The sequence below is a fragment of the Suricata suricatta genome, chromosome 14 (assembly GCF_006229205.1).
Source record: "Suricata suricatta isolate VVHF042 chromosome 14, meerkat_22Aug2017_6uvM2_HiC, whole genome shotgun sequence".
NCBI classification, from domain to species: domain Eukaryota; kingdom Metazoa; phylum Chordata; class Mammalia; order Carnivora; family Herpestidae; genus Suricata; species Suricata suricatta.
Window position 1 is genome coordinate 46,116,275 of NC_043713.1, and position 10,824 is coordinate 46,127,098.

At 41.7% G+C, this 10,824-nt stretch overlaps 1 protein-coding gene across 1 annotated transcript in view; it reads right to left on the reverse strand.

Annotated features, from left to right (window-relative positions):
* The window catches only part of LOC115277422 (laminin subunit alpha-3-like), a 154,939-nt gene that overhangs the window by 54,276 nt on the left and 89,839 nt on the right, over window positions 1–10,824 (reverse strand). The window contains 11 exon segments of the mRNA XM_029921573.1: window positions 342–486; window positions 1,557–1,690; window positions 2,122–2,284; window positions 2,649–2,800; window positions 4,651–4,821; window positions 5,988–6,130; window positions 6,642–6,821; window positions 6,906–7,022; window positions 8,678–8,780; window positions 9,945–10,086; window positions 10,327–10,481. Of these exon segments, the coding sequence (XP_029777433.1) occupies window positions 342–486; window positions 1,557–1,690; window positions 2,122–2,284; window positions 2,649–2,800; window positions 4,651–4,821; window positions 5,988–6,130; window positions 6,642–6,821; window positions 6,906–7,022; window positions 8,678–8,780; window positions 9,945–10,086; window positions 10,327–10,481 (1,605 nt within the window).

Genomic DNA, 10,824 nt, shown 5'->3' on the forward strand with positions numbered 1-10,824 from the left:
CAGACTAAGACGCAAACAGCAGGAAGTCAAACAGTTTGACTCCCAGAGACCCTGGGAGGTCATCACATAATTTCAGGCAGAATAGGTAGATAATGAGGCAAACAGCAGTTTTCAAAGAATAAAAGTGTCAATGGCATGTTCTCAAATTCCTGATTACTTGCTTCACGAAAACGTACACTCCCATAGCCAAAGAAAGCAGCATTGGGCCCAGAGAAAAGATGCAGGTAACATTTGCACATGTTTTTCAGATCTAGTTAGTTGTTTACAAACACCCAGTTACCCCGAAGTTGCTGAACCGAATAGACATATGTGGTAGTGTTTGGAGGTTTATCACAGAATACCCGGTTTTCTGCAAAGAACAGCAAACCTCTATCCACGGTGGTTTGAATCGTTTGTTCAAAGGTCGGGAAGGGAGCATTTGGTTGAGTTGGAACTCGAGCATAGCCCGTACCTTCAAAATAATTTTTGTCTGACTCTTCCTTTCTTCTGTCAACACCAAAGATCACACGTTAGAACACAGCAGCAAAGGACCACACTCAAGAGGGCTTATTAATAGAAGATGCTGCTACCTAAGACACAGAACAAAGCCCATGCAACGTAGCTGTCATGATTCTGTTAAAGAGAAAACATCTGTAGAATGTTAAAATAGCCAGCTGTTTGTCCTGGATGTGCTCCCATACTCTATGACAATCAAACCCCCGCTCAAAAATGTTAACAGTTATGGGAACCTGGGTGGCTCAGGGGGTTAAGCATCTGATTCTTGATTTTGGCTCAGGTCATGATCTCACAGTTGGTGAGTTCAAGCCCCTCATGGGGATCTTCACTGATAGTGCAAAGCCTGCTTGGGATTCTCTCTCCCTCCCCCTCTCTCTGCTCCTCCCCCATGCACACATGCATTCTCCCTCTCTCTCTCAAAATAAAAGTAAACTTTAAAAAATAAATACATATTTTTTAAAAAGTTTTCAAATATTTTAAAAAATATTTCAAAAAATAGTTGAGAGTCTCCTCTTAACTATCTACTTAGGAACTATCTTCTTAGGAAGATGCGGCCTAGCGGCTGAAGACTTCGAAATGTAAAAAATTATTAGCTTGAAATATAATTTTATTCTGAGTAATAGTGTGTCCAAATCTTTTTAACTCCCGGGAAGTCAGGAGCTCAAGACAGCAATTTTCAAAGAGGTCCAGGTGTCAGAGTACCTAGAAAGTCATGGTGTCCTTCGCGGACCAGTATTTTTTCTTCAACTTAAATATATAATATTGTGTCTGAATCAGGTACCATCTAATACTGAATATTTTATGGGAGGAGGCACCAAACATTTAAGGAGGGTTTATTTTTTTCAAAATGGAGAAAACTCTATCAATTTATATTTTATATAAATGGGGAAACTGTAGGAGTGGCTTGGCAGTGTGGCATGCAATCATAGTTTAAGATCTACTGGCCGAAAGCTATCGGTGACATCAACAGCATCTTATTGGCCCACCCCCTTATGATATGTAAAACTATGCAAGTTACCAAAATCACAGTTACAGAGACACTGGTTCCTGGTTTTATTTACCTTCTATAAGGCTCGACTTCAGTTGTGTTGAGATTGAAGGTTTTTTTAAAGTTATACAAGCTCAGAACATTTTCATTGAGGTCATCCAGTTCAATACATGCTTTGTATGCAGGGAACCTCAGTCTAGCAGGAAGCTACACAAAGGAAACAGAAAATCTAATTCAACCAAGGTCAGTGATCAAGTTGACCAAAAAGCAGTATGAATCCATCACTTTTAACTGTCCCTGTAGCACAAGGGACTTTGGACACAGCGGCCCTGGCTCTGCTATTCACCAGATGCCTGACCTTGGACAAGTTATTAAACCTCTGTCTCAGTTTCCTCATCTGTAAAATGGGAATAGGAATAATGCCTTTAAATAATAATCAATTTAAATTAGATGCTTATATCTACATTAGTGCACAGAGGAAGGGCTCAAGAACTGTTAGCATTTATCCCTGGATATGCTTTAAGAATATATAGTTAAATCCATTTTTATATAATGGATAATTAAAATAGAGACAGGAGGTCATTATACCAAATTAAAATTTAAATATTTTCACTCTGTGCAATAACACTGACACTTACTCTAAAGTCAGATGGGTGACCTCCAACGTAAAATACAACATTTTCAGGATCCAGATTGAGGAGGGTGTTGGTGTTGCCACCATCCATGTCATGGAATTGGGGCATTCCAGGTTTGCTGGATGTGGCTTTTTTGGTGTAATTCAGCCTTGCAAACTGATAAATTCTGTTTAAAAATAAATAAAATTATATTTTTAATCTGAATTTTTTAAAGTGTTTTATTTGTTTTTGATACAGAGAGAGACAGAGCATGAGAGGGGGAGGGGCAGAGAGTGAAGGAGACACAGAACCAGAAGCAGGCTCCAGGCTCCGAGCTAGCTGTCAGCATAGAGCCTGATGCGGGGCTCAAACCCATGAACGTGAGATCTGACCTGAGCCAAAGTCGGAGGCTTAGCCCACTGAGCCACCCAGGCGCCCCTAAAATTATATTTTTAAAGTATACAAAAATTGAAGAAGTCAAAGCCAAGATACTAAAAACGGGGGGAGTGTGGGTCAGATTCACAAAGACCAGTGGTCAGTGGGACTTGCACCTCTGAAATTTCACCCGGTCCATAACCGCCTCCTGAGTTTCGCTTTCAGTCAAGCTCTGGTCCACTTGGAGTTCGGACTCCTGTTCTCCCAAGTTGTAGACACACGTTAGCTTGCCATCTACAAGTGCCATGCCGATGTAGTCCCTGGAGGCCTGGACACAGAAAGGCCACCTGAGCGCACTTCACACTGTTTCTCTGAACTCCCCGTCACAGGAGAGTGTATTTAAGTATCTAATGAGGTTTATACAATAGGCCTTGGGAAGGCAGAATGGATGAGGTACCTCCTCATACAAATATACAGACAGAACAGTTAATTACTAATGCCCACACTGTCTTTGCTCCTGGTTTACTGCACTCACGTATTCACGCCCCATCTGCTCAGTCTCCAAATATTTGCCAAGCACTTGCCATAAAGATGAACCAGATATGGACTCAGGTCTCCACCAGAGTTTAGTCTGGGAAGGGAGATCAGTCATTTTTGTTCTCCCTGTACATGCAATGATCTCTTCACACTTTGTGCATGCCTGTGTTGTAACCCCTAGAACCCTACATGATCACGGTCAGCTACGTGCACATCTGTCTTCTCTGGTAGAATAGAGCACCTAGAGTACATCTGAAGTTTTCAAATTGTGGAAAAAGACACACACAACATGAAATTTACATCCAAGAAACAATTCTCATTTATCGTTAAGTGCAGGGTATGACACCTTGTAGGGAGATGGCACAAATTTGTTGAAGGAATAAAGTAATGTGCATTTTGCCACATAGAAAGCAGAGAATCATATCATAACAAAGCTACAAGTAATGTACCAACTTTAAAGCATGAGAGAGTGATTAATGATAGTGTCAATTTTAGGAACCTCTAAATACCACATATGCTAATGACAGCCAACTTTCTAACTGCCCAGAATTTTCCAGAACCATGTTTCAGACATTTTGTTTTACCCCTAGCCATTGTATGCTAACCCAAGCAGTGATTACCTTTTCCTCTGACACTTAAAGAAATGTACTTTAAGAGGGGGAACTAAAAAGCTAAAATCAACTGTTCAAAACGCCTGTAGCAGTTGTGGTTTAAAGAATTTACAATTAGGAAGAGATGGGGCACGTCTTATTAATTAGGCAGGAGAGGCTTCATTTCGCTCTGCTCCTCATCCACCCATGGTCCCACCCCTGCAGACGTAAGGGTCCGCAGCTGGGCATTCTGAGAAGGACAGGGTCACAGTTTTTTGAGGATTTCCATGAGGCCTTGGTATTGCTGTCCCGGTTGTGTACAGAGGGGTGCTGATCTTTAACCCCTGGTGTTATGTGCTCACATGTACACACATGTGTGCCACGTGCTGAGCCCAGTGGGCAAGGCCTCTCATCAAATAAGGCCAGCAGGTAATGGTGTGCGATTGATGGGGGGCCCCCTGTGCTGCCGTTAGAGGTGGTAGAGTGTGCTGATGTGTTGCTGGGATTTCTTTCTACTGTGCCAATGAAAGCCGGAAGTTATGACACACTGGTGACATGCGTCTGAAAAGCCATACTGTTTCAGGCCACAGTTTGACCCACACATAGCGGCATTCCTCAGGGTGATGGTGGCATAATCATTCCAACAGCTCTCCCGGGGAAGCCTGCTGCCACGTCATGAGGACACTTAACAGCTCTCTGGAGACAGCCGTGGGGCATGAAGATGCCTCCCACCCACAACCATGACTGACTTACAAGGCATGTGTGTGAGCCACACTGGAAGCACATCTCCAGCCCCAGTCAAGCCTTCAGAGGCCTGCAGCCCCAGCCAACGTCTTGGCAGACACCTTACGAGAGACTCTGAATCAGAACCATCTGGGTTAAGCTACTCTTGAACATTGTACCATAGAAACAGTGTGAAATAATAAATATTTATCGTTGTTTTAGACCACTAAGTTTGGTGGTCATGCAGCAAATCACCAACATTCAAAAAAAGCCCCAAACCCAAACCATATTGTTTTAAAAACAAGAGAAATGTGAAAGCAATACTTACATCTTTATTTCCAAGGTACATCACAAACATATTCTCACTCCCCCCACTCTCTCTTGACTCAGGTCTTTGGAGAAACAAAGAAAGAGATGTGTATCCTTTCAAATCATCTAGGTCATCTGGCAGCCAGACTTCAACTCCAGATTTACCACTGTACTTCATGGGGACAGCAACCTGTGAGGGAAAACAGCTAGAGCATGAACCACTCTCTTGTGAGGAAAGGGAGGTGCTTGGAGCGGTAGCCTATGCTTCTGATGTGAATCCTTTCGGCTCTAGATCAGTTGTTATGATAAAGAGCAAAGGAGGGTGCATGTCTCCTAGACCTGGATTATAAACTCATGAAAGCTGTTTTAATAAAACATCCATGTTCTTCCTGTTTATCGGCCAAGGGTCTTTGAGTAGTGCATCTAATTCTCTGTGCCAGAAATGATAAGCATCACTATTATCATAGTTGCAACTAGGAGGCTTTTGTGCACATGAGCTAACGTATAGAAGCACTTAGTGTGGTGCCTGGCATGTTGTAGATATATAATGCATGAAAATATATTTTTAAAATAAATCCTTTAAGGAATAATTCCCCATGAATATATTACATGTTATGGTTGCATTTATTATAGTCCTTAAAAATGAGTGCATCAGGGCACTTTAAAAATAGCGAGCCTAGAAATCAACCATAGTGCTTTTAGGGCAGTGATATTCTGACTTGGCTTTCCAACCCTCTGTCTTCAAATATCTCACAGGGGATGGATGAAAAACGCAAGGTATTTCATTAGTATTATTTTAGGCCAAAACAAATTCTGATAGAGAAGTGTCAGGAATTCAAGTAAATACTGTCAAGTTAAAATAACAAAGGCTGAAGAATTTGTGTTCCAATCAAGAAAAATGACTATAATCCTGTGTTTAGAACACCGCCCTTGCTGGCAGGAACCATTCCTCCATCCTCAATAAAGGTGGATTCTAAAACTTTCAAGTTATAATAAGACAGGAGGTCCTGTGCAGTACCACATCAGCACATTCCGCTCACAGAACCACTACTGGAACTTGCAGTAACACTTCACCAGCTGGGGCGTGGAGGAGAACCCTTCTTCCCACCTGCATAAACTCAGTGGGGAGGACACTGCTTCAGGTCTCTGACATACCAGATCATTTAGGGCATGGAGGTAATGTGTACTTTTGAAGGATGACAAGAGGAAGTCAACTTTCATATGCCAAACCACTAAAGGATTAGAGAAAGAAAGACAACCAGTTTCTGTGTAAACAAACGCCTTCCCTTTCCTGACGAGTGTGCTAACTTCTCAAAGAAGGAGACTTAGCACCTGGCAATGTGGGGACACACCTACCTTGTTTGCAGCATCTCTGGCCTGCTGAATTAGCTCCCGGATGCGGTCCACGTTGTCAGAGATATTGCCCAGTGGCAACAGCTGTTGGCTGATACTTTCAATCTTGCTCAAAAGGTCGGGCAGTTTATTGGTTAATTTCTTCACTGTTGATGAGATAACAGAACAGAAATTTATAATTGTGAGTTGATACAGGTTAAACACAAATTTTCTCATTGATGGTATTTATCAAGTACTACGTTTTGGTCCCAAATATTGGAGAGGATGACTCAGAGTCAGGGAATACCTTCCCTAAATACATCGTGGATTCTATCTTGCAATCTGGATATCAAATCATCTTACTTGGCTGCTATAGAAGAAAATAAGTCTTTATTTTTTATCCTTAATATCAATGGCAATTTAACCTCCTGGTTAGGGGACCTATATCTCTACTCTAGAAAAGGGAATATCAATAGAAATGTTAAAGGATGAAAAAAAATCCTACCTAAACTTTCTATAGAATATCCATATTCTTTGAATGTATTATGTGAAGCTGCTTTCTAATATTTTAATTTCTAATTTCAGAAGAATTTATCATGGAAGAATTACATAAATTGACCAAAGCACATAATAATAGAAAAAATGGATAATATGTCCTGGCCAAAGAATGCCTGATACCTCAGTTATCTGCATCGGTGAGAGCCTTGTTGAGGTCTTCACTCTGTGTGCTCCCATAGGTATCCTTAATTCTTGCCACATCTGTCTCAATGGGGCTGAGCCCATCTAGAACCTCATCTGTGTTGTCGTTGGCATTTCTGACCATGCTCTTTGCATTACTGATCATATCATTGATGTCATCTAATGCACAAACAAAGAGGGAGGTGTAAGTAGCTGAAATGGTCAACGAAACAGGTGAAGTGCAGTGGGTAGGGAGATGTTGACCTCTCTGTATCCCACGCAGGTCATCCTGGATGGCAGTGATATAGGTATCGATCAATCCTTTCTGAACTTTCATAACTTTCGGAGTTTGCTGTAGGTAGTTCAGAGCTGGACTGATTTTTAAAATAAAATAAAGCATCATGAGGCAATTACCCTATGGATTTTGATCCTGCATGGGTATTGGTGGCCCCTGAAGTATCCAGCATCTGCAGAGCCTTGAGCAGATCTGCATCTCAGAGATGCCCACTGTATGTGATTACACCCACAGCTCCATGGACCTCCAGTTACAGAGGCCAGGGGCATGCCTGAGCCTGTGCTATCAGGCTCCTTGGAAATGCAACAGGAAGAAAGGGAGAAGCTTAATCATTTAGAGGCAGTTTAACTTCCATTTTGGTCAGGGCAAAGGTCTTACTCTGAGAAGGAAAGGGGTGTGACTGTCTTATTTGTTTCTGTGTCACAGTGCCTTGCCTGGCACTAGTCTGGGCTTAATATTAGTCATACTTATTGAATGAATGAATGAATGAATGATGCAGAAAGGATGCCTCTTCAGTCAGAGTATAATAAAGTAGTGCTGTTGAGAGAGCCTCATCCAAGCAAATGCACTGGCTAAGTAGGCATTGTTTGTTTCTGTCCATTTTCAAACTGATACTTTGAAGAGAATTCAGTGAGAGAGAGAGGGAGTTCACAGACATCCTAGCTGATGCTCTGAGGTAATGGAAAATGACCAATGAATGCTTTCAGACCGAAGTGATGACATATGGTTTAAATCATGAATCCAGGACGGATTTAAATAACAATATCGACAAATAATCTATGATCTCTCTTATATCTCAAAACTAAAAACACTCCCCAAATACAGGGAACCTATTAATGGCTGCCCAAGCTCCAGGATGAAGGGGATCAAAAGCTAAAAAGAAGCAAGTGAGCAAGCTGGTAGGAAATGAAAAAAAAATGTAGTTAAGCATCCCAACCCTACTTAAAACACCGATCCTCACCTCTTAGCTCATATTTTGTAAAAAGAACAGATGTCATACCAGGAAATTTTAATTTCTGCAATTTGCTAAGCAAATTGTTCTATTTTAATATGTGTTTTTTGTAGGTAATTTTTCATGTACTCAATTTTTAAACATGAAAAACAGGTAAATACACTTATTTTACTGTCAGAAGGCATCTGATCCCTCAGAAATGCTGATATAGTTTCTTGGTCATGAGTGACCACAAAAGACCAGAGAAAATCAAGACACACCATTTTCAGAACACCAGAATTTGGTGAAATGAGATGGTTTAATTGTTTTGTAAAAATATTAAATGCATGGGAAGTTTTCAGAGATAAAATGTATGATTCAAAAATCCCCATGCTTCACAGTGGTAGGGATTTTTGGTACTTTTACTTACTAGTATTTTAGGACTTAAGTAATGTTGAAGTTATAGTGACCTGAAACTATTATCTGGGCCTTAAATGAGAAAAACTGGCCCTGCACATTCCTCTATGCTGTGTGGGTTCCCAATGCCACGGTTGCTAATCACCTTCAAGATTTACGTATACTCATGAGGTTCTAGTTACCTTAATATATGTTAGAATATTGGGTGGAAACATCAAATCTGTCAAATAGACCATGGATCTACAATGTATCATCTGCCTTGGCCCTGAGATTCAAGAAGAGCATTTGCTTCTAGAATTTGCTACTTCTCCTGGTCTTAACAGGATGTTTTCAAACCCTTGAATATCCCAGCCTTCCCTTCCCCGCCACCCTACCCCCTTATAGCCCCAATACCTTGCCGTAGCTCCTTCTGTGTTAGCTTGGCTTCCTTTAATAGTTTATCACTGTCAGAACTCAGGGTTTTCACTTTTCTTGGAAAATCTTCCTTTATCATGGTCTGAAAACAAAGCATTTATTTATCCTTAGATGTAGCATTCTCTTGGAAATGTGGAGTAAGATTTTTTTCATCTTACTCTAAAAGCCCTTATTTTTAATCTTTAAAGGACGAGGTTCAAAGGTGAGGGGGAAGTTTCAAAAGACTGTTCCTTATAAGATACAGTTAGGGCTGTACACAGGGATGTGTGGTTTGGGGAGGGAGATACCTCCCTGGTGACATACTAACAAATTTGCGATGCTGTTTCATTTGCTCCCTGTAGTTTGTACAATACCCTCTTCAATAACCAAAGCAAGAAAACAGTTGCTTTTAGGTTTTTTGTATTTGGGAGATAAAGGTCTTTAACCTTCTGAGAAGGTCTATCCCCTAATTCTTTGATATTTAATATATTGTGCTTTATTTTTAGATATGGGAATATTGTATGGCTCATATAAGATCACACAGGTCTCCAAGACATGCCCAGGTGTTAAGAAAAATGATGGGAAATAAATGGTTACCAAACCGTGTACAAAAGTCTCCCTCTTCTTTGTGAAATGGCAATACCTAAGCAGCCTAAAACCATACCTAAAAGATGCAGGATACACCACTCATCTTGGCCCGACATTGGTAATCAGTGTAATTTCTATTTGGTTTTACAAATGGCTTTTTAAAACTGCTCTACATCTATCAAAACAGTCACATAAACACAGAAATGTTCCACATTTGAGCAAGTCCAATGATCTTGAGCAAGTTCAAGTCCATTCTATATAAGTTCTGATTTATTTATTTATTTTTTATAATACTTTATTGTCAAATTGGTTTCCATATAACACCCAGTGCTTCTCCCCACAAGTGCCCCCACCATGACTATCACTCCCTCCTTCCCTCCCCCTCCCCCTTCAGTCCATGGTTCCTTTTCAGTATTCAGTAGTCTCCCTTGATCTATGTCCCTCACTCTTCCCCGCTCTCTTTCCCCCTTCCTCTCCCCACGGTCCCCTGCCAGGTCTCTCCTGTTAGACCTATGAATGCAAACATATGGTATCTATCCTTCTCTGCCTGACTTATTTCGCTTAGCATGACACCCTAATACGCTTGATTCTATTCCTCAGCACACACTCAAAGAAAGTAAGACAGTGAGTGAGTTGTCTCCGGAGAGCATCCAGAAAAGGCACCTGTGCAGGTGCCCACCTGGAGGGCAGACTCAGAAGTGCTGGTGGCCTTGTCAGCCACATCTTCGGCAGCTCTGATGGCGCTGAGGATGTTCTCATAGGCGGTGGCAGCATCCATGGCACAGCGCACTAGCTCATCCCCACTGGCGTTCCTCTTGATCCTGGACGACAGTGTGGGTGAAGGGCTCCAGCAGCCCCTGCCTGTGGCTGAGGGGCCCTTCACCCTCCCCTCCCCATCTACCCCTACTCCTGCCTCCTTGATGAGCCTCCTCATCTGGCAAATGGAGACCTGAGCTGGCAAGGATGCATCTGGGAATCACACCCTGCCCTCCACCCTGTTCTGGGCCCCCGCTTTCACACTAGGCTCCGGCAGCTCTGCAGTTGGACCTGGGGATACTCACTCCTCCAGCTGCTTTGCCAACTTCTGTAAAGACTGTGCGTGCATTTCCACCTCCACCACCAGGGAGGCTTTGCTGGGGGACTGGGAAAGTTCTCTCACTTTGTCACTTAGTGCACGTCTTTCTTCATTTAAAGTGGCAGCTAGTTTTTCATATTCCTATTTTTTTCAAGTAAACAGAGACAGTGTCACTTAAGAATGTATATACCATTTTCTCACACTCTGTCATAAACTTCATGTTCCCAGGACACGTATTTCAGTGGTGGCACTGATAACATTTTTCCAAGTTTTACCACCATTTGAACAATTTTCTTAGGGTGGGTGCCCCCTCTGATAAATTTTATAAAAGCACACTGTCATCATTAGCATAAAGCTGTACTAAACCAAAACCTCTTATTTTTCTGATCTAGAAATAGCGATTATAGAAGGTATTTGCAAAATGCCCATTGGGCTGCTAATGAGGTCAACCTTTCATGACTACTAAATATGTTCTGCTAATAAA